The following is a 27,679-nucleotide window of genomic DNA, read 5'->3' on the forward strand; positions in this document are numbered from 1 at the left end:
GACCTATTTCTATGCCATCGGTATTTGCTAAAGTTATCGAGAAGGTTGTATATACAAGGTTACTGGAGCATTTAAATCCACATAATTTGCTGTCAAATGTACAATTTGGTTTTAGAAATGGTTTACCAAATGAAAATGCTATATTCTCTTTTCTCTGTGAGGTTTTGGACGGATTAAATAAAAGGTGGCGAACGCTAGGTGTTTTCTCTGATTTAATGAAGGCTTTTGACTGTGTTGACCACAAAATATTACTGCAGATGTTGGACCATTATGGAGTAAGGGGAGTAGCTTACAATTGGTTCCCCTCTTCCTCTAAGAACAGAAAGCAGAAGGTAATTCTCCGCAATATTGAGAGTGGTAGTGATGTTCAGTCCCAATGGGGCACTGTTAAGTGGGGCGTTCCCCAAGAGTCTGTACTGGGGCCGCTGCTGTTTCTTATTTATATAAATGATATGCCTTCTAGTATTATAGGTGATTCAAAAGTATTTCTGTTTGCTGATAACACCAGCTTGGTAGTGAAGGATCTTGTGTGTAATATTGAAACATTATCAAATAATGTAGTTCATCAAATAAGTTTGTGGCTCGTGGAAAATAATTTGATGCTAAATCACAGTAAGACTCCATTTTTACAGTTTCTAACTCACAATTCAACAAGAACTGAAATTTTGATCAGACAGAATGGGCATATTATAAGCGAGACGGAACAGTTCCAAGTTCCTACGCGTTCGGATAGATAGTAAGCTGTTGTGGAAAGCCCATGTACAGGATCTTGTTCAGAAACTAAATGCTGATTTATTTACCATTAGAACAGTATCTGAAATAAGTGACAGTTCAACACGAAAAGTAGTCTACTTCGCATATTTTCGTACGCTTATGTCATATGGTATTATTTTTTGGGGTAATTCTTCTGATTCAAAAAGGGTATTTTTGGCTCAAAAACGGGCTGTTCGAGCTATATGTGGTGTAAGTTCGAGAACCTCTTGTCGACCCATATTCAATAGTCTGGGAATTCTGACATTGCCCTCACAGTATATATTTTCTTTAGTGTCGTTTGTTGTTAACAATATTAGCTTATTCCCAATAGTTAGCAGCTTCCACTCAGTTAACACTAGGCAGAAATCAAATCTGACTGTGGAATGTAAGCCCTTGACTCTTGTGCAGAAAGAAGTGCACTATTCTGCTGTATCCATTTTCAATAAGCTACCACAAGAACTCAAAAATCTTAGCAGTAGCTCAAATGCTTTTAAGTCCAAACTGAAGAGTTTCCTCATGGCTCACTCCTTCTATTCTGTCGAGGAGCTCCTGGAAGAGCTGAAAAATTAAGCAAATTCCTTGTTACATTGTTGATTTTCTTTATTTAAACTTACCAATTGTCGCCTGATATGTTGCTTGTATTTCATTTTATCTGTTTCTACTACCCTGTTATAATTTTATGTATTGACTCGTTTCATGACCATGGAGACTTCTCCTTAATTTGGTCCCACGGAACAATAAATAAATAAATAAACCATACCTTCCTTTTCCCCATGTTAAAATAAAGGCTCCATTTCTCGTTTCCAGTAACGACACAGGATGGGAATGGCCGGCGTTGTTCACGAGCCAACTGATGACGAGCAAGCAGGGATGCGCACGTGGTCACCCGCAGATTTTTGTGATTCTGGCTTCGACCATGCGGTACCCATACACACAATTTTTGAACCTTCACCCACGCATGCGAATGTCACACGACGTTGGAATGATCACAATTCATCACATTTGTCAGTTCTCGTGTACACTGACGTAGATAATTGCGAATTAATGCGTTTAAACAGTATTCATGAAATTTCCGAGATCTTATTAAGTGTATGTATAAACGATCCGCCTTAAAACGAAAAAAACATGTTGCTGCCGTGATCTTTCCTGTGGCATTATCCTCAGACACGGCGACAATGTTTCTGGTTGCCTCCGCTTCTGTCACCCCTCTTTTGAACTCAACCAGAAGAATATGCCGGAAATGTTCCGATTTCTCCTCTTGGCAATCCCTTTTTTAGCGTCCAAAGCTCCATTCACTACCTCCAAAAGAAAAAGTGGCAATATTTAAACTCAAACAGCAACGGTAAAGTACAATTAAGAAATAACAATCGTTAAATAAACTCATAGAATCCGTAATGTTGTTGTTGTGGTCTTGATTCCAGGGACTGGTTTGATGCCGCTCTCCATGCTGCTCTATCCTGTGCAAGCTTCTTTATCGCCAAGTACCAACTGCAACCTACATCCTTCTGAATCTGATTAATGTGTTCATCTCTTGTTCTCCCTCTACGATTTTTGCACTGCACGCTGCCCCCCGATACTAAACTGGTGATCCCTTGATACCTTCGAACATGTCCTATCAACCGATCCCCTCTTATAGTCAAGTTGTGCCACAAATTTCTCTTCTCCCCAATTCTGTTCAGTACCTCCTTAATCGTTACGTGATCTATCCATATAATATTCAGCATTCTTCTGTAACACCACATTTCGAAAACTTATATTCTCTTCTTGTCCAAACTATCTATCTTTTACTTCCATACAGGGCTACACTCCACACAAATACTTTCAGAAAGGACTTCGTTACACTTTAATCTATACTCGATGTTAACAAATTTCTCTTCTTCAGAAACGCTTTCCTTGCCATTGAAAGTCTACATTTCACATCCTCTCTATTTCGGCCATCATCAGTTATTTTCCACCCCAAATATCAACACTCATCTACTACTTTAAGTGTCTCTTTTCCTAATCTAATTCCCACAGCATCACCTGATTAACTTCGACTACATTCCGTTATCCTCGTTTTGCTTTTGTTGATGTTCATCTTATGTCTTCCTTTCAAGACACTGTCCATTCTGTTCAGCTACTCTTCCAGGTCCTTTGCTGTCTCTGACAGAATTCGCAAACCTCAAAATTTTTAATTCTTCTCCATGGATTTTAATTCCTACTCCGAATTTTTCTTTTGTTTCCTTTCCTACTTGCTCAATATACAGATTGAATAACATCTAATATAGGCTACAACCTTGTCTCACTCCCTTCCCTACCACTGCTTCCCTTTCATGCCCCTCGACTCTTATAACTGCCATCTGATATCTGTACAAATTGGAAATAGACTTCCGCTCCCTGTATTTTACACCTAACACTTTCAGAATTTGAAAGAGAGCATTCCAGTCAACATTGCCAAAAGCTTTCTCTAAGTCTAAAAATGCTAGAAACGTAGGTGTGCCTTTTACTTAATCTGTCTTCTAAGATAAGTCGCAGGTTCAGTGTAGCCTAACGTGTTCCAACATTCCTATGGAATCCAAACTGATCTTTCCCGAGGTCGGCTTTTACCAGTTTTTCCATTGGTCTGTATAGAATTCGTGTTAGTACACTCATGCCCATAAACTAAGGATAACTGCAGAATGTGGTGCCACACAACGTCGCACTACACAAAACGCGCTAATAGCATAGGCACATAGGGAACACACACGACACAGATCTTTAAGTCCACGGTATTGGCGATAAGTTGAGAAAACCGTCCCGAAACACATGTGTTACAAAACACCACTATTTCCTGCGCGTGTACCCGGACATCAGTGTGGGATTTGATCACCATGCACACGGACACAGGCCGCACAAGAGATGCTCGGGCATCTGCTGGGGTATAGCCTCCAATTCTTGCACCATTGCCTGCTTAGGTCTCGAGAACAGGCAGGCCACTCCATTTGCCTGATATCTTCTGTTCAAGGTACTCCTCAACGATGGCAGCTCGGTGGGGCCGTGCGTTATCATCCATCAGGAGGAAGGTGGGACCCACTGCACCCCTGAAAACGCGGACATTCTGGCGCAAAATGACGTCCCGACACATCTGACCTGTTGCAGTTCATCTGTCAAAGACATGCAGGGGTGTACGTGGACTAGTCATAATCCTAGCCCACACCATCAAACCACGACCTCCACACAGGTCTCTTACAAGGACACTGAGGGTTGGTATCTGGTTTCTGGTTCACGCCAGATGAAAACCCGGCGAGAATCACTGTCCAGACTACACCTGGACTCGTCCGTGAACAAAACCTGGGACCACTGTTCCAATGACCATGTACTGTGTTCTTGACACCAGGCTTTACGGGTTCTCCTGTCAGCTGAGTGCACCTTGCAGGTCTCCGAGCAAATAAACCACGTCTGTTCAGTCGTCTGTAGACTGCGTGTCTGGAGACAACTGTTCCAGTGGCTGCGGTAAGGTCTCGAGCAAGGCTACCTGCAGTACTCCGTGACCGTCTGGAGGCACTGATAGTGAGGTATCGGTCTTCTTGTGGTGTTGTACACTGTGGACGTCCTGTACTGTAGCGCCTGGACACGTTTCCTGTCTGCTGGAATCGTTGCCATAATCTTGAGATCACACTTTGTGGCACACGGAGGGCCCGTGCTACGACCTGCTATGTTTGACCAGCCTCCAGTCGCCCTAATGTTCTACCCCTCATAACGTCATCAATATATGTTCTTTGAGCCATTTTCAACACACAGTCACCATTAGCACGTCTGAAACCGTCTGCACACTTAATCGCTGCACCGTACTCTGACATGCACCAACACGCCTCTGCGTATGTGGACTGCTGCCAGCGCCACCGTGCGACGCCCGCAGGTCAGTTGCACCGCATGGTCAAACCCCTAGGTGATTTAAACCCGCAAACCGCCCACCAGATGAGCTGTTTCACCATGTACCAGCATTATCATTAATTTATGAGTATGAGTGTATTTTGCAGCCGTGACTTATTAAACTGACAGTTCGGTAATTTTCACACCTGACAACATCTGCTTTCTTTGGTATTTAAATTATTATATTCTTCTTGCCATTTGAACTATCAGTAGCTCCAAAGTTGTCTACTCCCGTGACCTTGTGTCGACTTAGGTCTTTCAGTGCTCTGCCAAAGTCTTCACGCAATATCATATCTCCCATTTTATCTTCATCTACGTCCTCTTCCATTTCCATAATATTGCACTCAAGTACATCGCCTTTGAATAAACTCTCTATATACTCCTTCCACCTTTCTGCTTACACTTCTTTGCTTAGAACTGGTTCTCCATCTGAGATATTGATATCCATATAGGTGGTTCTCTTATCTCAAAAGGTCAATTTATTTTTCCTGTAGGCAGTATCTATCTTACCCTAGTGATATATGCCTCTACCTCGTTACGTCCTCTAGCCATGCAGGTTCGAATCCAACCTCGGGCATGGATGTGTGTGATGTCCTTAGATTAGTTAGGTCTAAGTAGTTCTAAGTTCTAGGGGACTGATGACCTCAGAAGTTAAGTCCCGTAGTGCTCAGAGCCATTTGAACCATTTTTTTGTTACCCAAGGATTTCTACTAGCCCTCGTCTTTTTACGCACTTAATCCTCTGCTGCCTTCACTGTTTCATCTCTCGAAGCTACCCATTCTTCTTCTACTGTATTTATTTCCCCGGTTCTGGTCAAATATTCCCTAATGCTCTCTCTGAAACTCTCTCTGGTATTTTCAGTTTATCCAGGTCCCATCTCCTTAAATTCCCACCTTTTTGCAATTTCATCAGTTTTAATCTACAGCACATAACCAACAAATTGTGGTCAGAGTCCACATCTGCCCATGGAAATGTATTACAGATTAAAACCTGGTTCCTGAATCTGTGTCTTACCATTATGTAAACTATCTGAAACCTTTCAGTTTCTCCAGGCCTCTTCCGCGTGTATAAACGTAATACCAACAAGCAAAACAAAAACTCCATGGACTTATGGACATCTACGTCTACATCTACATCTACATCTACATGACTACTCTGCAATTCACATTTAAGTGCTTGGCAGAGGGTTCATCGAACCACAATCATACTATCTCTCTACTATTCCACTCCCGAACAGCGAGCGGGAAAAACGAACACCTAAACCTTTCTGTTCGAGCTCTGATTTCTCTTATTTTATTTTGATGATCATTCCTACCTATGTAGGTTGGGCTCAACAAAATATTTTCGCATTCGGAAGAGAACGTTGGTGACTGAAATTTCGTATAAAGGTCTCGCCGCGACGAAAAACGTCTTTGCAGTAATGACTTCCATCCCAACTCGTGTATCATATCTGCCACACTCTCTCCCCTATGACGTGATAATACAAAACGAGCTGCCCTTTTTTGCACCCTTTCGATGTCCTCCGTCAATCCCACCTGGTAAGGATCCCACACCGCGCAGCAATATTCTAACAGAGGACGAACGAGTGTAGTGTAAGCTGTCTCTTTAGTGGACTTGTTGCATCTTCTAAGTGTCCTGCCAATGAAACGCAACCTTTGGCTCGCCTTCCCGACAATATTATCTATATGGTCCTTCCAACTGAAGTTGTTCGTAATTTTAACACCCAGGTACTTAGTTGAATTGACAGCCTTGAGAATTATACTATTTATCGAGTAATCTAATTCCAACGGATTTCTTTTGGAACTCATGTGGATCATCTCACACTTTTCGTTATTTAGCCTCAACTGCCACCTGATACACCATACAGCAATCTTTTCTAAATCGCTTTGCAACTGATACTGGTCTTCGGATGACCTTACTAGACGGTAAATTACAGCATCATCTGCGAACAGTCTAAGAGAACTGCTCAGATTGTCACCTAGGTAATTTATATAGATCAGGAACAGTAGAGGTCCCAGGACGCTTCCCTGGGGAACACCTGATATCACTTCAGTTTTACTCGATGATTTGCCGTCTATTACTACGAACTGCGACCTTCCTGACAGGAAATCACGAATCCAGTCGCACAACTGAGACGATACCCCATAGCTCCGCAGCTTGATTAGAAGTCGCTTATGAGGAACGGTGTCAAAAGCTTTCCGGAAATCTAGAAATACGGAATCAACTTGAGATCCCCTGTCGATAGCGGCCATTACTTCGTGCGAATAAAGAGCTAGCTGCGTTGCACAAGAGCGATGTTTTCTGAAGCCATGCTGATTACGTGTCAATAGATCGTTCCCTTCGAGGTGATTCATAATGTTTGAATACAGTATATGCTCCAAAACCCTATTGCAAACCGACGTCAATGATATAGGTCTGTAGTTAAATGGATTACTCCTACTACCCTTCTTGAACACTGGTGCGACCTGCGCAATTTTCCAATCTGTAGGTAGAGATCTATCGGTGAGCGAGCGGTTGTATATGAGTGCTAAGTAGGGAGCTATAGTATCAGCGTAATCTGAAAGGAACCTAATCGGTATACAATTTGGACCTGAAGACTTGCCCGTATCAAGCGATTTGAGTTGCTTCGCAACCCCTAAGGTATCTACTTCTAAGAAACTGATGCTAGCAGATGTTCGTGTTTCAAATTCTGGAATATTCCATTCGTCTTCCCTGGTGAAGGAATTTCGGAAAACTGCGTTCAATAACTCCGCTTTAGCGGCACAGTCGCCGATAACAGTACCATCGGCACTGCGCAGCGAAGGTATTGACTGCGTCTTGCCGCTTGTGTACTTTACATACGACCAGAATTTCTTCGGATTTTCTACCAAATTTCGAGACAATGTTTCGTTGTGGAACCTATTAAAGGCATCTCGCATCGAAGTACGTGCCAAATTTCGCGCGTCTGTAAATTTTAGCCCATCTTCGGGATAGCTTACAGCATTACCTGATCGCGCCAGGAATGCCCTTTTTGTCAATGCTATTCTGCAGTCAATGTCCTCCTTGCTCCGTCTGTCATAGGTTATTTTGCTGCCTCGGTAGCAGAATTACTTGACTTCATCTACTTCGAGACAATCAGTCCTACGTTCAAGTTCCTTGCTGTTCCCGTATCTGCTATTTCTCATTACCTTTCTCTTACTTCGATTCACTCTCAGTATTTCTTCTGTTACCCACTGTTTCTTCACAGTTTCCTTCTTTGTTCCTATTTTTTTCTTTCCAACTTCTGTGATTGCCCTTTTTAGAGATGTTCACTCCTCTCCAATTGAACTGCCTACTGGTCTATTCCTTATCGCAGCATCTACAACTTCAAGCATATCTCTTAATTCTGTAGTACTTTCGTATTGAACTTCTTTGCGTATTGATTCGTACTGACTAGTGTGTTTAATTTCACTCTACTCTTCTTCACTATTACGTTGTGATCTGGGTACGACTTACAATGCAGTATCCGATTTCTGAATTTCTGCATGACCATAATGTAATCTGACTGAAATCTTCCTGTATCTCCTGGCCTTTTCCATGTACACTTCCTCCTCTTGTGATACTTGAACAGAGTATTCGCTATTATTAGCTGAAATCTACTGCAGAACTCAATTAGTGCTCCTCCTTTCTCATTCCTACTACCAAGCCCATATTCTCCTGTAACATTTTCTTCTAGATCTTCCCCTGCAACCGCTTTTCAGTCGCCCATGACTATTAGATTTTCATCTCCCTTTACTTACAGAATACCCGTTCAATATCTTCATCTACTTTCTCTATATCATCTTCTACATGCGACGTCGACTTGTATACCTGAACTATCGCTGTCGATGCTGATTTGCTGTCGATTCTGACAAGAACAACCCTATCATTGCACTTTTCATAGTAACTCACTCTCTACCCTACCTTCCTATTTGTTACGAATCCTACTCCTGTAACTCTATTTTCTGCTGCTGTTGATATTATCCTATATTCAACTGACCAGAAATTGTTATCTCCGATCAATTTCACTTCACTGAACCGCACTACATCTAGACTACGCCTTCGCATTTCCCTTTATCAGATTCTATAGCTTCGCTATCACCTTCAAACTTCCGGCATTCCACGCCCCGACTCGAAGAAAGTTATCCTTTCGTTGGTTATTCAATATTTTTCTCCTGGTCTTTCCCCTTTGGCAGTCCCCTCTCGGAGATCCGAATGGGGAACTCTCCTGCAATCGTTTGTCAATGGAGAGATCATCACGACATTTTTCAGTTACAGACCACATGTCCTATGGATACACATCATGTGTCTTTAAGGCAGTGGGTTCCATTGCCTTCAGCATCCTCACGCCATAGATCATCGCTGATTCTTCTTAGGGGCAGTTTCCCACCCCATCCAAAGGAGTGCCGTAAACCTCTATCCGCCACTCCACCCTCTTTCACAAGGCCGTTTTCAGAGAGAGGATTTCTTATGACGGAAGTCTTAGGCAGCCATTGCTAATGATTTTTATTCAAAATCTAAGCGATAGCGGGTTCGAAGCCGGGACCGAGGACGTTTTGATTAGTAACGAAAGACGCTGCCCCTAGACCATGGGGGCGTGATGCTGGAGATAATGAATTTGAACGTGGTGCTCGTATGTTGGGTATTTACGTAAAGAAGGGAGCTGAAGTCTGTTATTCCAAGAGACACTGCACGTAGGCCTATGCCACATACTCGCAGGAAGTGGATCAATTTCATTCACTAAATCACAATGCGGACGAAATAGTGTGTTGAGCGATCGTGACTGACTGTCGATTGTGACGACAATAGCTGCGAATGTCACTGCAGAACTGAAGGTCGCAATCGCGAAACAAAACAACACGAAGGGAGATCCATAAGCAGGGAACGGCAAAGAGCTGGAATCCCGAAACCCTTCATCAGTTTTATAAATGCCCATTACAGGAAAACGTGTTTCTGAAGCCATCAAATCTGGACTATGGAGAAATGAAAGAATATCATTTGTTCGGTTGAGCCTTGCTTTGCACTATTTCCAACTTTTGGTGGAGTTTAGGTCCCAAAAGTAAAACATGGGGAGTGTTTGGTGATGATCCGGGCAGCCATATCGTGGTATTCCATGCCCATGGTTATTTTGCATTACTGTCAAGGATTATGTGACCGTTCTGGCTGATCAGGTCCATCCCAAAATGCTCCCCAGTTGTGATGCTGTGTTCCAAGACGGAAGGGCTACTGTGCACACCACTTGCATCGTAGAGGACTGGTTTTGAGAGCAAGCGGATGAATTGGCGAATCTCCCCTTGCCACCACAGTCACCAGATCTCAATATTCTTGAGACTTGGTGGTCTGCTTTGGAGAGAAGGGTGCGTGACCGATATCCGTCATCGTCACTTGAACTTGTCACTATTTTTCAGAAAGACTGGTAAAAGATTACTTTGAAACCCACACAGGGACTGTGTTTATCCATTACGATACGACTGGAAGTTGTTTTTAATACGAATACCAACGGCTTACCTGCACCGTATTAGCCATTGTAATCTGTTGCGTCTTTCGTATTTCCATATTTTTATCCTTATGCATTTTGATCCTTGTATATGGGAGGTCAGAATACCATCACACGTCAAGAAGAATGTAATAATCCCATTTCCGAAGGAGGCATGTGCAAACAGGTGTGAGTATTAAAGAACATTCGGTTTCATAAGTTATTCTTGTACAATAGTGACATGAAAAAAAAAAGCACTCCGTCTTCAGGCCACAAGTGGCCCATCGGGACCGTACAACCGCCCTGTTATCCTCAGCTAAAGATGCGGTGAGAAGGGACGTGTGGTCAGCACCCCGCTCCCACGGTCGTTGCGATGGAAGAGCACTAAAATTCGTGAACAGGTAATAATAACTTTCAGGTTTGCTGAAGACGTTGAATTTCTGCCAGGGACGGCAGAGGACTTGAAAGATTAACTGAATAGAATGAATAATGTCATGAAAAGAGGTTATGGGACGAATATGAACAAAAGTAAAACAAGCATCATGTAATGAAGTGGAATCAAATCAGGCGATGCTGAGGGAATTGGATTAGGAAATAAACTAAAAGAAGTAGATGATTTTTACTGTTTGGGGAGTAAAATACCTGACGACGGCCTAAGTAGAGAGGATATAAAATGCCGACCGTTTGCAACAAGAAAAGCATTTCCGAAAAAGAGAAATCTGTAATCATTTAATGTAGGTTGTCTTTTACGAAGGTCTTTTTTGGTGGTATTGGTACAATGCGCTGTCCCTAATGGAAGTGAAAAATGGGTGATAAACAATTCACGGAGAAGAGAAGCTTTTGAATTCTGGTGCTAAGCAAGAATGGTACAAATTAGATGATTAAATCGGATTACCAGTAAAGGTACTGGATCAAACTGGAGAGAAAAGAAATCCATGCCGCAACTTGACTAAAAGAGGAGATCGTATCGTGAGACACAATCGGAGGCACGAAGGAACCGTCAGTTTGGGAGTTAAAAATTGCAGAGAGAGACAAAGCCTTGAATACAGTGACTAGGTTCACATGGATATAGGTTGCCGTAGATGTTCGGGGATGAAGACACTTGACCAGGATAGGCTACCGTGGAGACCAGCAACAAGTCATTTTCGGACTGAAGACCACAGTGACAACGACTGCTGAGCCACGTTATTTAGAGCTCCACGCGGTACCACTATGCGTTATTTTAATACATATTTTTTTCTGTTTTCATGGATAGACTGTCTGAGGTCTGGGTGATAGTAAAGTTTTTTTAACGGCCACATACCAGGGAGATGGGATTGTGGCAGGGGGGGTATTGTGGCAGGGGTACTCCGACTGGGAATATTTCTCTACTGTACTTAATTTAGTCATTCCACAGCTGTTTAGAAAGAAAGTTCGTCTTCCGGCTAGTAAGCAACCTAATACCTGAGCATTATGTTATATTTCTCCGAAATCATGCCATCACGTGCTCTTCAAGCCCCTGAAGGCATAAATATTGAATTTTGTAATCCATTTGAATTCGAGAGATCACTTTTCATAATTTAGATCACTATAATCAGCAGAAGGAAAACAGATTCAGGAGAAAAGCTTCTCAGGAAGGCGCTAATTTCGTCAAATTATTAACAACCTAAACTTCATCCGACTGTAGACTGGCCGAGTGCTTTCGACTGTAATGTATCTGAAGCGCTAGTCGAATGTTCGGAGTATGAACATTGTACAATACGTCACACTTGGCTAACACACGCTAAAATTGTCAACAGATCCAGTCGTCACAAATCTTGATAGGTATTCCATATGTATTCATTATCTTTGATACTCATTTGTATGGCAATGAATTTAAAATTTTTTAATGATGAGAAACAGAGTTCACCAAGTCACAATGATCTGTGACTTGTAGGATATCGTGTATTCATTGGGCGTTAGATTAGTGCAGTCTACATTCTTGGATTTCATGGTGAGTATAAAATGGGAGACATCGGTTTGTTCAAGAACGACGCCTGTGTATGAATACAAAATTTATGTTTAGATTCTGCAGTAGATACAGAGAGTTCTTTCTGTAGGTCAGTTCTCTCCTATACTTCTTTTTTAATCCGAAATGAGTTCACATGAAATAATTTCTTATTCACGAGATGTTCTGTTTAGAAGTGAAACTAGTTCAGGTTTAAATTCTTTATAGGACCCTAAACAGATTCCTTTTGGTCGGAGTCCTGAAATTATAACAACTCCAGTCTTTTTTTCAACATTGTATACTCTTGTGACTCTTCAAGCTTTCCTGGAGAATACTCGATTGTTGTAAACAGTCTTCACTGATTTGGCAACGGATGGCTAGCCACCAGCAAAGTTGAACCACCTGAAGATGTCGGACAGTTGCTCAAACGAAATATTGTGGAATTTGCACAACGTTATCCACCGGCAAACTCGTGAAGACTATTTACCACCGTATACTCTTGTCTATATCCGTACTGTGTTTAGTGACATAAAATGCTATGCAAACGGTAATAGTTCTTTTTTTCATTGGAAGCTATTCACTCACATATTGTGTCACAGGTACGCTGGATGGACAGTTGAACGAAACAATTCGGGAGCGGTTGCGAGACCGTTGTTGGGAAACTATGTTCGGCCAGGAACTCATGAAGCTCACCGTCATGGACTTGGTAAGTCAAACTGAATGTATTTTATGCTGCAACAGCACTTTCAAAGTGATGTTCCTCTCATTGTTGCTTATCGTTGATCGTAAACATTGATGTATTACTCAAACTACATTTTCTGAGATAGTATTATGCACGCAGTCTTTGCTAGCTACCTTGCCGGAAGGCCCCCCCCCCCCCCCTGTACCAATATTCTGGCCTTTTCAGTAGTCATTTCCGAGACCCTGTGATGTCTTGTTATTGATAGGGCAAAACGCTCGCGTCACTCGCCAGGCAAAGCATAACACTGAAACCCAAAGCAGAGAATTCAAGTTGCTAGGTACAGCAGGTAGACAAAAATATGGAAAAGCCAAACACACGACACATTACCACGCCCAATACGGTGTAGGAAAACAACTGGCACTCGAACAGCTTCCAGTGATCTCAGAATGGATAAATGCATACCCCTATGGTTTTTAAGGGACTCTTACACGGGATTTTCAAGAAGTCTTTCCGCGGTGCCGTATGATTGTTAGCCGCGCGTGTCGTATGCCGCAGTGAATATACCGAAAAGAAACTCACTCGTTGTGCCTTTATTTTTTTTCTGAAAAAATCGACATCTAGAAATTGCAATCCAAACTCCTATTTTCACAGAATGAAGTGGTGCCTCGTGAATACACAATGGATTTGCAGTACTGCAAACACGAGAATTTTACGAGTTCATGTACCTGGATAAATGAAACCACGCCTTAGCAGTAAAAAACATTTCATTAAGAAAATCACTTCCGTTTTGCTCAACGAAATTTTTAAACCATTGACAATAATGCAGTTACTTGCCATAATCAGTATTTTCCAGTTCTTGCACGACCGTCAATATGTATGGGGAAAAGTTCTAATTTTTTCCTTACAGCGGTGTGCGCCGTTCTGACACTAACATCGATTTCCTGGGCGAGTTTTCTTACTGACTTATTCGGACTCATGGACATTTTATCGGAAATATCGAGCAGTTTTTCCTCAGGACGACCACTGCTCGGTGCATCTGTCACTGAACCCGTACTTCGAAATTTGTTAATGAAATCTCGCACAGTATCGCGATGTGGGAGTGTTGTCTCCGGGAAAACTGAATTAAATGATTGACGAACTGAAACTGTGTATTTACCGCCAGCTTTGAACACTTGTTCGACTAAAAATACACGTTCTTCACTGGTTAGCATTTTAACAGTGACAAAAACGAAACAAACGAACAAAGGAACTAGAACGTTCACGTCAACACGTAACGACACACACCAACGATACTACTGACGCTGGCTGACAGTGAGGTAAACGAGACAGTGGAATGATGGGAGAGCCCACTTGGCAGGCGAACAATCATACGGCACGCACGGCTAACAATCATGCAGCAATGCGGAGAGACTTTTTGAACATCCATTACTATCTTTCCTGCAAAAAGCGACAAGTTCAGGAAACGATAATGCGAGTGGATAACTATCGCGCTCCCCTTATATCCAAAGTGGACCACAGACTCATGACTGCAGTGACCAGGGGAGATGCGACAATGCATCCTCTTGCTCAGAAATCACTCCGAGGCGACGCGAGCTGTGTGAACAGGGGCCCTATTGTCTTGGAACACAGTATCACCATTGGGGAAAAAACACTGTACCATAGGATGGACCTGACCAGACAAAATGGCCACATAATCCTTCCAGAGAAACCATGGGCTCCATGGAATATCACGCTATAGCTTCCCAAATCATCACCAAATCCTCCCCTCCCCCCTCCTCCCTCTCCGCCCGCCCCTACGTTTCACTATGGGATTGGAAAATCGGCCAGAGGTCCAATTCCATATTCATGGCGCTACCTTCGTGTTGTTTTGGTGCTAACAGGGTTCGCGATTGCTGCATTCAGAACTGCATGACTTTTGCAGGAGTCGTCCTCTTATTTTCCGTCCTCTTCAGTGAGCGTCTGTCACAATCAACCAACAGACACTTTCGTCTGTACTGTGACAGCGAATAGCCTTTCACCACTTTACCTATAATCGGTGTAAATCTTCGATATGGTGCCTCTTGAAGCGCCAAGCACGTTGTCTGCGTTGGTTACTGAACCACCAACCATAGGAGGACTAACAATTTGCAAGCGATAGGATAGCTCCGACATAATGCACTCACAAGTATACAGAACACTGCTCTGACCGCGATTAAGACTTGCAACTTATTGAGGACATTGCGTAGTTGCCGTGCATGGTCAAATACAACAGCGAAACCTGCAGGCTTGGCTACCATTTGCATTTATATTGAAGCATGCATTTGTTGCAGTGTTTCCATATTTTTGCGAACTCACTGTATTTTGGTTGTGCTCTGGGTTGTCAGTGCTATATTAATTTAATTTGTTTTCTCAGCTAAGCGAAATTACTGATTCGTCACAATATTCATCGGTCGACTTGATGGTTTGGATAGTTTGTGATGAATTCGTCTATGCCGGCAGTCGACTAAATCAAGACGTTGGAGACTCAAGAGAACGCAAGATCTATACTAGATGGGGCAATTCATGTATGTTTGGCGATTACTGACAAAATCAGTAAAATGTTTTCTTCAAACTAATAGAGGAGCTCGTCTCATCGTCGGACAGGGGTTGTTTAGACATTCACGTGCTATAAGGCTGAATTGAGTGTGCTGAAGTGGTATCGTAAAACGCTTGCGTGTTATTTCTCACGCCACTTTCCTTTTTTCTTGGCAGTGGTGAGAAATCCATTGTTAAGTGAACATGTATTGATACTGGTGATCTACAAATGACCGACATATGAATTTTGGACCCGCTTTTATAATTTTAACGAAGCTATTATAATGAAGTAAAAATAAGATAGCGTCATCTGAACAGCAGTAAGTCTTCTTAAAGCTATCGCGTTGGTCTCCGTCCCGAACACTACATTTGACCCCAAATACAGACAGAGAATCAGTTCTGCAAACAGCTGAAACAGTCTTAAATTTTTCAGGAATAGTTGTCAGATAGGCATTTACAAAGAAATCAAAATAGGATGAGCAGACAATTAAAAATCCTGTCAGTGGCGTATTAGCTGGAAAATTCAGCATTAGGAAAGCAGCAGGGCACTTTTTGTCCCTCAGCGCTCATTATGAGAGCATGTTGCTGCCCTTAAAAGAGCCGATAGTAAAGCATGATATCTACTTTCTGCAGGTTCAAAAAGACTTTCACTGATCAACGGGAAGCTGAGCTATCAATTTCCTTAAAAGTTTAGACAACTATTTTTTCTCTTAAATAGAATTTTTAAAATTAGTTTATGATTTAGAGAAACATTTGAAGTTGCCGCGTCGGTTCAACAGGAACAAGAAGACTGCAGGAAATAATTTCTTTCGTGGTTTCATGAAGCACTACAATTCGGATTTTCCGTATGGCATGGCTAATCTACCAGTCTCAAAAAGAGCACAAGGTTCCACACAGAGCAATGAATTGTGATTTTGAAGGCCGGTAATAACATTGATATTATTGTTCCCCTTAATTTTATTTTTTGTATCACCTTCACAATATTTTGTTTCGTATAGGGTGTCAGGCGTTGGGAAGAGTCAGTTGAAGCACATCATTTTGACGACTTCCTTAAAACATTATTAATGATATTAACAATGACTTATTTTTATTTATTTTTGTCATTTTTTAGAATTAACATCGTATGTTTTCATTATTAACGTAAACGTAAACACAACTTATGTATTAGGCCTTAGGTCAGCTCCGACTGGCCTGCTACTGCCTACAAGGCAGTATGATCAGCATCATGCGAATGTAGGAATCAACATGGATTCCGGAAACAGCGATCGTGTGAGACCCAACTCACTTTATTTGTTCATGAGACCCAGAAAATATTAGATACAGGTTCCCAGGTAGATGCTATTTTCCTTGTCTTCCGGAAGGCATTCGATACAGTTCCGCACTGTCGCCTGATAAACAAAGTAAGAGCCTACGGAATGTCAGACCAGCTGTGTGGCTGGATTGAAGAGTTTTTAGCAAACAGAACACAGTATGTGGTTACCAATGGAGAGACGTCTACAGACGTTAAAGTAACCTCTGGCGTGCCACAGGTGAGCGTTATGTGACCATTGTTTTTCACTATATATATATGACCTAGTAGATAGTGTCAGAAGTTCCATGCGGCTTTTCGCGGATGATGCTGTAGTATACAGAGAAGTTGTAGCATTAGAGAATTGTAGCGAAATGTAGGAAGATCTGCAGCGGATAGGCACTTGGTGCAGGGAGTGGCAACTGACCCTTAACATAGACAAATGTAATGTATTGCGAATACATAGAAAGAAGAATCCTTTATTGTATGATTATATGATAGCGGAACAAACACTGGTAGCAGTTACTTCTGTAAAATATCTGGGAGTATGCGTGCGGAATGATTTGAAGTGGAATTATCACATAAAATTAATTGTTGGTAAGGCGAGTACCAGGTTGAGATTCATTGGGAGAGTCCTTAGAAAATGTAGTCCATCAACAAAGGAGGTGGCTTACAAAACACTCGTTCGACCTGTACTTGAGTATAGCTCATCAGTGTGGGATCCGTACCAGATCGGGTTGACGGAGGAGATAGAGAAGATCCAAAGAAGAGCGGCGCGTTTCGTCACAGGGTTATTTGGTAACCGTCATAGCGTTACGGAGATGTTTAGCAAACTCAAGTGCAGACTCTGCAAGAGAGGCGCTCTGCATCGCGGTGTAGCTTGCTCGCCAGGTTTCGAGAGGGTGCGTTTCTGGATGAGGTATCGAATATATTGCTTCCCCCTACTTATACCTCCCGAGGAGATCATGAATGTAAAATTAGAGAGATTAGAGCGCGCACGGAGGCTTTCAGACAGTCGTTCTTCCCGCGAACCATACGCGACTGGAACAGAAAAGGGAGGTAATGACAGTGGCACGTAAAGTGCCCTCCGCCCCGCACCATTGGGTGGCTTGCGGAGTATATATGTAGATGTAGATGCCTCCAGCCATTATAGCCAGCAGGTGAATCCTGTTGATGCCGTTACGTCTTTATTCAAGCATCTCCTTATTTGGCCGCTTTTGGCTTAGTGGACACCACTCCAGACACCCGTCCCTCAAAGAAATGGGAGGAGGTTTCAGGCATCGGACCCGGGTCCGTCTGCACTGACGGCAGCAACACTAACTATTCGGCCACAGTTTATTTGTAATTCGTTCATAACGATTCCAGAGATATCTGTGCCCATCAACGGTACGACTTCCCCTGCAACACTGCCTCGCGCTTCCAGATGCGAGTTTAGTTTGCAAAGATTTTTTCTGCAGTTGGGAACTCACGTGAGTACGCCTTCGTACTAGACGATGTGCGTTCTGAACGAATGCTTTTGCTGGAACCTGGAGAATTACTCCACGCTACCGCCTCGCTAGCTTTGCTAAATAAAGTTACCTGCACCGTGCGGATCCTACAGACGCTGTGTCACTGCCGCCAGGTTGTGACGGCGGCGTCGACGCTGGTGATCGACTTCATCCGCGCGCTGCTGGTTCGCGGGCTGAACGGCTTTTGGTGCTGGGACCTCGAGAAGCAGTTCCCGCAGTACGGCGACTTCAAGATCGCCGAGAACATCCTGCACCTCGTCTACAACCAGGGCACCGTCTGGATGGGCATGTTTTTCTCGCCCGGCCTGCCGCTCATCAACATGCTGAAGCTGGTCATCCTCATGTACCTGCGCTCCTGGGCCGTGCTCACCTGCAACGTGCCGCACGAGGTAACCTTTCTGTTTATCGCGTGCTTCGTCCGAGTGGCCACGGAAGGCCCAGCGGTACCAACCTCACGTGTCATCCCCAGCCGACTGGCGTCATCGGTTTGTGATATGGTTGTCGGTTTTCGTGATTTGGAGCCTCTAGCCCTCGGTCAAACAACTCCTCAATTAGCATCATGAGGCTGAATGCACCCCAGTAGGTCAAAACCGCATGGCGGCGTGGATGGTTGCCCAACCAAGTGTTAACCATGCCCGAAGGTGCTCAACTCCAGTGATCTGACAGGAATCAGTGTCCCAATTGGGGCACTACCGCTGGCTTCATTTATTATATACCGCAGGACATATCTCCTAGCTTTGTAAGAATCAGATTACATTTTGCCTTAGTCTACGTTTACATCCATACTCTGCTAACAACTGTGGATTGCATGGCAGAAGGTATTTCCCATAGTACAAGTTATTAACCCTTCTTCCCTTTTCAGTCAGGTATGAAGCGCAGTAAGAATGACAGCTTAAACTCCTCCGTGCGCTGTATTTAGTCTAATTTCGTACCCACAATCTCTACAGGAGTGATAATGTAGGAGGCTGCAGTCTTAAAGAGTCTTCCAGTTCATTTTTTTCATAATCTCCATGAAGCTCTCCTCTGTATACGTCCAATATCCTCTATTAGTCCTAGAACGTATGGCTCCCATGGAGTGAGCAATAATCTAGCATGAGTCGTTCTAGCGTTTTCTAAGCAGTTTCTTTTTTAAACTAACTACACTGCCCTAGAACTCTATCAGGTCTGCTACCTGCTTTACCTATGCGACCGTTCCATTTGTACCCTTACATACTGTTACACACAGGTACGAATTGACTGATTACAGCTGCGAATACCAGGTTTTGTAACCATAGGATATTAGTTCTTTCGTTTTGTGAAATGCAAAGTTTTACATATCTGTACCTTTAAAGCAAGTTGCCAGTCGTCCCACCAATGTGAAATCTTATCTTACATTAGTAATGAAATGAAGAATAATCAAATATCAACACGTTTCATGACGTCTGTGGAACAAAAAAAAAGGTTTGAACATTATTAGTTGGAATAAGACGGTTGTAATTTGTGGAGAATACAGAGGCAGCTCTCACATATATATGCTACAACCAAGTTCGAGTACTAAAATGGAGAAAAGAAGCCACCACATAAGAAGAGTTGCAAGCGGAAAAAACAGTGAAAGTTGGAAACCTAAAACTGTGTCATTGGCTGTTAGTCGATGAGCAGACTGGTATCCTTGGATTGGTTACACGTTAAAGGAAACAGGAAAACTTCACAGAAAAGCTATGACACTTGGTAGTCAAAGAGACTGTAAAGGGGAGACTGAACTTCGAATTACCCAAGGGAATGTGAAACACCATTTTTTTTCATAAACAACACCAAGAATCAACTAGATGATAATGAATCTTAATTCAAGCCCATAAATACCAGAGTTTTTGGCTGTTCAAGTTGTCTGTCTGTTTCCTTTAGAGGCATACGTCGTTTGGTGCAATAATGCACCTACAAAAATTCTTAAGGCGAGCTTTGTTAATAACTTAAAGCAAAGCTGTGAGGGAGTCGAGGATGATAACCAAAGGTGTCCTGCTATGAAAGAGCACCCCAGACCATCACTCTATGTTGTCGGGCCGTTTTCAAGCGACAGTCAGGTTCATATGCCACCGCTGCTTAGGGTGTCTCCAGATACGCCTTCCACCTGAAATCTCATTGACTGGATTGTGGATGTCTTCACTGAAAAGTCCCGCTTCGAATTAAGCCCCGATGGTCTGCAAACACGTGTCTGGAGACCCCCTAGATTGCAGTGGCACACCAACCTGACTGTTGTCCGCCATACAGCCCGACAACCAGGACTCATGGTCTGCGGTCCGATTTATTTTCGTACCAGGACCTATTTCGTTGTCATCCGCTGCACCCTTATAGCACAGTGGTACGATGACCATATCATACTCCCCGTTTTGTTGTCCTTCTTGGCAAGCTTCCTGGACTTACTTTTCAGTAAGATAATGCCTCGCACACGGTAAAGGTTTCTGTTGCTTGTCTTCGTGGTTGCCAAACCCTACCTTGGACAGCAAGGTCACCTCATCTCTCCCCAATGGGGAACATTTGGAGCTTTAAGGGCGGAGACCTGCAACTATCTCTGGAATCTGACGATCTAACGCACCGGTTGGACAGAATTTTGCACAATATCCCTCAGGAGGAGATCCAGCAACTCTATCAATCAGTGCTAAGCCGACTAACTGCTCGAGTATGGTCCAGAAGTGGACCAACGCGTTACTAAATTGCTCAATTTGTGAAGCTATTTCTCTTGAAAAAATCATTCAAATTTTCTGAAACTTTAATCATTTGTTTGTACAAGCACGTCACTTCTACCAATTTTTTTTTCTTACGATGTACGTAAAATGTGTGTTAATAAAGTAGTACTCAATTGAATGTACTCTTCAAAGGCTTGAAGACGTCCAGTTTAAAGCTAGCGGCGTTATAAATACTTCATACATGCAATTAATCCTAAACAATATTATTATTTCCAGTTCAAACCTGATAATGACTAATACACCCCAAGAAGCTCGCCAGTGCCGCTGGCGTAGGAGCAAGTACTGCGCAGATAAACCGACACTGACATTAAACACAGTAATGCTGTTCACACGATATTTTTCACATTTGTCAACGACGCCGGAGCACGAAATGCAACAATCACCGACGTCATTTCGTCACGATCAAGCCCCGACCCTCCACTATCGACGACCATTCTCGGCTGTCCTCTTTCTACTCATACATTGAAACTCAATGGTTCAAAAATGGTTCAAATGGCTCTCAGCACCATGGGACTTAACTTCTGAGGTCATCAGTCCCCTAGAACTTAGAACTACTTAAACCTAACTAACCTAAGGACATCACACACATCCATGCCCGAGGCAGGATTCGAACCTGCGACCTGGTTCTTGACTGTAGCCACTAGAACCGCTCAGCCACTCCGGTCGGTGAAACTCAATGGTGTAACAGAAACATTTACTATTGTCGAAACAGTTTAAAGTTCTTAGTTTTGTTTTCTCTATTATTTAATGAGCGTTTTTTCAATGTGGTTGGGTATTATTATTGATTGATTTTTATTTATGGTTTGGTTTAGCGATTCGTTTTCACTGTTTGCTCCTTTTATTTAAGTTAAGTCCTTTCAATTATGTTTGCGGTGGTTATGAAGTCTATATTGCATACTGTTCTCCGTACCGTAAAGAGTACGGTAATACCATATGCGTTTCGCAGCAGCAGATCTCGTTGCGTCTCCTTGCTGGAACTTCTCCACCTGAAATCGCTGAAGATAATTTATCGCTCTGCGGAACTCGATCAGCACAGCCAAGTGCTATGCTATGTCATTGTATGGAATGTGGCGTCTAACTTTAGTTTGTGAAATTATTTAGGTCTTCGGAGAAATATTCTCTATTAATCACAAAACCGTGTAAAACTGCAGGGTCTCATCATCAAACCACACAACACTTCCGAACGACATACGTCTTTATAATCAAATGGCTCTGAACACTAGGGGACTTAACATCTGTGGTCATCAGTTCCCTAGAACTTAGAACTACTTAAACCTAACTAACCTAAGGACATCACACACATCCATGCCCGAGGCAGGATTCGAACCTGCGACTGCAGCGGTCGCGCGGTTCCAAACTGAAGCGCCTAGAACCGTTCGGCCACACCGGCCGGCGTCTTTATAATCATTGAATATTTCTTTTGAAATGATAAAGGGTTATGAACTCTACACACCTGATACTTCTTTTGTGCTTTTATATTTATTAATTTTCTTCAATACCATAAAACATAGATTACCGCCTTAATGGAGGCTTCCAACAATCTCCTCTCAATCCGACATAGAACATCTGACTTCCTATGTCCAACATGGAATAATTATTTCTTTGCGGTAGCTTAATACAGTCTATACATCTTTGTTATCGAGCTCGCACAGAGATGCTTAAATTCTACAGAGTATTTATCTCTCTCGTAGATATTTACATTTATCGTCGTATTAATAGTCCGTCGCACTTTATTTATGTGTTTTAGCATCACGAAACGCTACAATAGAATTACCAATTTAACATCACTACGTAAGATCCAGTAAAATAAAAAGAAAACAATTGTTTATGGAGGTTGTCCAGAGCTGTATCGTTACGCCTAGTCCACACCGAGACTCAGATGTTTCGCATCTTTATTGCGCCGTTGAATCGAGTCTGAAACAGCTCACAGTTGTGATACAGACCTGCAACGTGTTCCCATGTGCCCATATGTGTTGCGGGTCTAACGTGATACAAGATTTGAATCCTATTGAGACAGGACTCTCTGAAACAATGTTGCTCAACATGGCAAGTGTGGACGTGTTCGGGGTACGTTTGGCTCACTGTGGCACACGTAGTCGTCAATGCTATTGGCGTCGTCTAGCTTGGCTGTATTTTATATTTTCAAATATGTGGACAACTGAAACAGTTTTGAAACTAAGTGAAGATCTTCAGGTGAACAACTGCTTGTGGGACATCACACTTACCGAACAACGAAACCTCGACAAACAAGGACAGGCGTTAAAAAGTTTGTCGGAAAAATTTCGCATTTTAATAGCGGAAATGGGAAAAAGTCACAATTTGAAAAGCCAGTTTCGGTGGGTGTACAAGGAATTGGACGAAAGTGTAACTTCTCCTAAAAATGTTCACGATTCGGATATGAACCGCTCACGTTTCTCCTACCTGCTAATCAATTAAGAGGAACTCACAGTACTGGTGTAGGAGAATATAAGGTAAGAGAATATAAAATAAGCTATTGTTATGAGCTTCAACTCATTTTTGTTTTAGTTTGAACAAGGACAAGGAAAACGTAGTTATATTTTTTCCAAATAATTTCGTTTTGCCAAGGCACTGGACCTTCAGATGATACAAAATAATCTCTAAATTCATTTGTGATTTCCTGAACTTCATTTGGAGATCTCCTCGGTAAAGCTGCGATTCTTGTATTTCTAATCTCCACGCTCCATGTATAAAGTTCCCATCAGAATATTCGCGAATGGTATCGTAAAAAATTATGCAAATAGGCACTTGCAACATCCATAGTTTTCACTTTACTAGGATGTAGTACTATAGTTTCCCGCAAACCCTGAAGTTTCGCGGCCTATATCCCAAAAACATTTTCAGTAATATGGCGAGCACGACTTAAGCAGTAACTGAATATTCTGTCAGCACGTGCTAATGATCGATTGTTGTAACCAGGATGTGGCTTCATCAAATTTCGTAACGTTGGAAACGAATCATCTACTACAAACACGAACGGGGCGGAGTTTTCTTTCCCTGGCAGTAGGATGGGCTGAGACAAACCCAATGTTCTATTACCTATTTTTTTCATAAAGTTTTGGATACCGTACATAAAGACTCCATCACCAGAAACTCTTCCTTGACACACCACATCAAAGAATAATGAAATTGTAGATGGCATCAGCTACAGCAAGCAGAACAATGCTCAAGTACCCCTTGTAATTAAAAAACATACTTTCGCTGTGTTCTGGAACCACACTCTGTTTTTTTTCCTTTTTTAAATTAGAAATAAAAGCGAAACATATTGATGCACGTGGACTACTTCCCAATACATTTCGAGCAGAACTGCTCCTTGTAGTGTGAACAAGACTCTTTGTCGCGGGAGTGTCCGTGAACAGATGGGAAGTATTGAATTGATGCAGCCCCACAACGAAGATCCGCAAAATGATTATACCTTACTTACAGCTGAGGGTTACCAAGCAGACGGGGCAGTAGGTAAGGGAACAGAAGTATCGTTGGGCCTTCTGTTGTTCAAACACGGTGCGTCAGGGGAGGTGCATTCGACAGCTACAGTCTATGCACAAACCTATATCGCCCATAATTTGTAACTACAGCTAGCGAGATTGTAAACGAACGTTTTAACAGCTTATGTCGATACGAAAAATAATTCGACACACATAGACGTTCAACGTCAATAGTTTCTCACTAGTGTACGAAAGATTATAGTCGCATTAAGTATCAACCAAATCAAAACAAGATTGACCACACACTGCTTGAATGTAATTTCGTAAAACAAAAAAGGGGTATAAATGTAACAGTGGACAAATTCACTTGGAACAATACAGACAATGTAAAGTAAACAACATGTGTCACATGGAAATTATGTATCAATCCCTTGAGAGCCCGCTCGTCATTACCACCTAAATCTCAGAAACACTTTGAATAAGAGCCTTGCATTCTCGTTTGCTTTGCATAAATTTAGTTGCATTTCATGTATCACACATATCTGGTTATGAAGAACTTTCCATTTTAACTACTGTGTGTGGAAAAATGGCTCCGAGCACTATGAGACTCAACTGCTTAGGTCATCAGTCCCCTAGAACTTAGAACTACTTAAACCTAACTAACCTAAGGACATCACACACATCCATGCCCGAGGCAGGATTCGAACCTGCGACCATAGCAGTCTCACGCTTCCGGACTGCGCGCCTAGAACCGCGAGACCACCGCTGCCGGCACTGTGTGTGGAGATGGCGATGACATGATATTTAATAAAAAGATAGAAATGGAGTTGGAACACTCGTTCGGAGTGACACTTGGGGCTCTCGCTGGGATAAGCGGCTTTTCACAGATAGCGTACAGGAACACTAAGAATTTGTTTACAGTCTAGCAGTGTAGCACAGCGTGCTGTAGTCTACAGCACTTATTACTAGGAATTAGTTGCATGACATTCGCATGTGTTTACGCTACAACAATTTTGTCCTCAGTGACCACCCACATAGGCTTTGATTCTAAGAATTTCTCGAGGTGAATGCCCCGCCTTTAGGTAGTCTTGTAGATCGTCAGTGGCGAATATTTTACAAATTGCTGGAGACATTTAGCCGATTTTGTTTCGTCTCCAGGAAGCATCCGGAGAAGATAATCTTTCTTCGTCACCCATAAAACCTATTTATAATAAAGGGTATTTATAAATGAATATCGATGTTTTAACGCTTTATAATATTTATTACATGAAACGTACAGTTATAAATGATATGTCAAATGAAAGAGCAACTGAAACACTTTTACCAAGAACCTTATAAATGTTCAATGTGAGCACCATTTGTCACACGCCATACATCAAGTCTATAGCCAAGCGCTAGATAGGCCGCAAGGCGCCCAATGGCAGGGCTTGCTTTGCATGGCCTCCAGGCGATTTTTTCGTTTGGGGCTTCATCGAGGGCCGAGTGTGCGCGCCTCCGCTACCAGCGGACCTCCCAGAATTAAGAAACCGGATTGAAGCAGCTGTTGCTACAGTCACTGAAGGCACCCTTATCAACGTTTGGGAAGAACTCGGCTGTAGACCTTATGTGTGCCGTGTGACAAATGGTGCTCACATTGAACATTTGCAATGTTCTTGGTAAAACTGTCTGAGTTGCTCTTTCATTTGACATATCATTATATCTGTAAGTTTAATATAATAAATACTATAAAGCGTTAAAACCCCGATATTCAATTATAAAAACACCCTGTATTTACAAGATTGCCAATGAGTATGAAGTTCATTACAGTTCTTTTCAATTATCTTTAATTTCCAATGGCTGTGGCGTTTTCTTCTTCACTGATATTTCTGTTGACCACACAAGTTAGAAATGATTTTAAGTTTCTGTCAGTCTGAAGCCTTTTCAAAGCCTTTCTTAATTTTTTCGCTTTTTCCTATCTAACTTTAAAATTAATCGGTCAGACTTACGGCTACGGTAGCCTGCGTCTTCTCCAACATTTTTTAATAATGCGTGACACTGGTATAAATTTTTTATATTAACGAACCAAAGTTGGAACTTTAATAGTGTCAACTATTTATTTAGGACCTATACAATATAGATACTTGTTTCCGAGTTTTACTGACATAAAAATGGTCACCGGCATTATGTATAACTCGTTGCAAGCGATTTGGTAGTCGTAGATGATAGTTCGAGTGGTGCGATCCGTTGCCTGACGAATCTCTGTTTAACAGTTCTAAAGTGCATGCCATAAAGTGTTCCTTCAATACAGGAATCAAACTGAAGCCACAAAGGGTTAAGTGAGGGGGATGTGGTGGTTGGTGCAGCACTTTCCAGCCCCATCGATGGAACAAATAAGTCACAACGTGCGCCTTATGCGCCCTTGTAGTCCTGCAAATTTATGCGTGGGTGGTGCAGAAAGTGTCGCTGCTTCTTTCTCTAAGCTGGTAACATGTCGTGTTCCAAAAATGTGCTGCTTAGAAAAAGAAGCCGTGACACTTTCTGCAGGACCCACACATCAATTTGTTGACTACAAGGGCACATCTGGCGCAATTTCTGACTGACTTTAAATGAAACAACAAGTTTACTGTTACCAGTCACCGTTTTATTTGTTTCCACGACGCGTTTCAAAGGTTTAAACCTCCATCATCGGGTGGGTTTACATTATTTAGTATGACATTTGTGTGTGTTATGTTACGATTTTGGAGGAACTTGTGGCACTGCCTCCAGTGGTCACAGGTTCCTATTCGCTGTGATAACACATCACATGTATACTGTCACATTGTAACAAGTTCCTCCAAAGTCGTATCACAACACACACATAAACGTCATACTAAATAATGTAAATCCACCCGATGATGAAGATTTAAACATTTGAAATGCGTCGTGGAAATAAATAAAACGGTGACCGGTAACAGTAAACTTGTTTCATTTAATGTCAATAACAGTCACGGTAAAGCCTAACCTAAAATGTTCGCATTTAAATGTGACTGATTTGTTCGATCGATGCGGCCCTATCACACTCCCCGGACTTAAACCATTCTAAGTGCAAGTTTATTCCGACATTGAAGGAAGCAGTTAGTGGCATTCGCTTCAGGATTGTTACAAAGATTATTCAGGCAAAAGATCGCTTCACTGGAACCATCAGCATAACTGGCGCTGCTAAGGGTATCCTACGAGCGACTTTCACATCACCGGAAACGAGTTATACACAATGCCGGTGACTTCTGGTGAAGGACAGTAAAACTTTGAAACCATCTACTTTGTACAGATTGTAAATAAATAGCTGCCACTACTAATGTTCCAGCCCTCGAATTTATCGCTGATTTCACCTTTCAGTGATGTTTGCTATTACGACGATGCCTTCCACTGCAATTCCACATCTTG

The 27,679-nt window shown here is 42.4% G+C and overlaps 1 protein-coding gene across 1 annotated transcript in view; it reads left to right on the forward strand.

Annotated features, from left to right (window-relative positions):
• The window catches only part of LOC126267693 (transmembrane channel-like protein), a 269,360-nt gene that overhangs the window by 210,563 nt on the left and 31,118 nt on the right, over positions 1-27,679 (forward strand). The window contains exons 13-14 of the mRNA XM_049972995.1: positions 12,683-12,789; positions 18,228-18,503. Coding sequence (XP_049828952.1) covers positions 12,683-12,789; positions 18,228-18,503 — 383 coding nt within the window. The remainder of the gene's footprint in view (positions 1-12,682; positions 12,790-18,227; positions 18,504-27,679) is intronic.

This window comes from Schistocerca gregaria, chromosome 4 (genome assembly GCF_023897955.1).
Source record: "Schistocerca gregaria isolate iqSchGreg1 chromosome 4, iqSchGreg1.2, whole genome shotgun sequence".
Classification (NCBI taxonomy): Eukaryota; Metazoa; Arthropoda; class Insecta; order Orthoptera; family Acrididae; genus Schistocerca; species Schistocerca gregaria.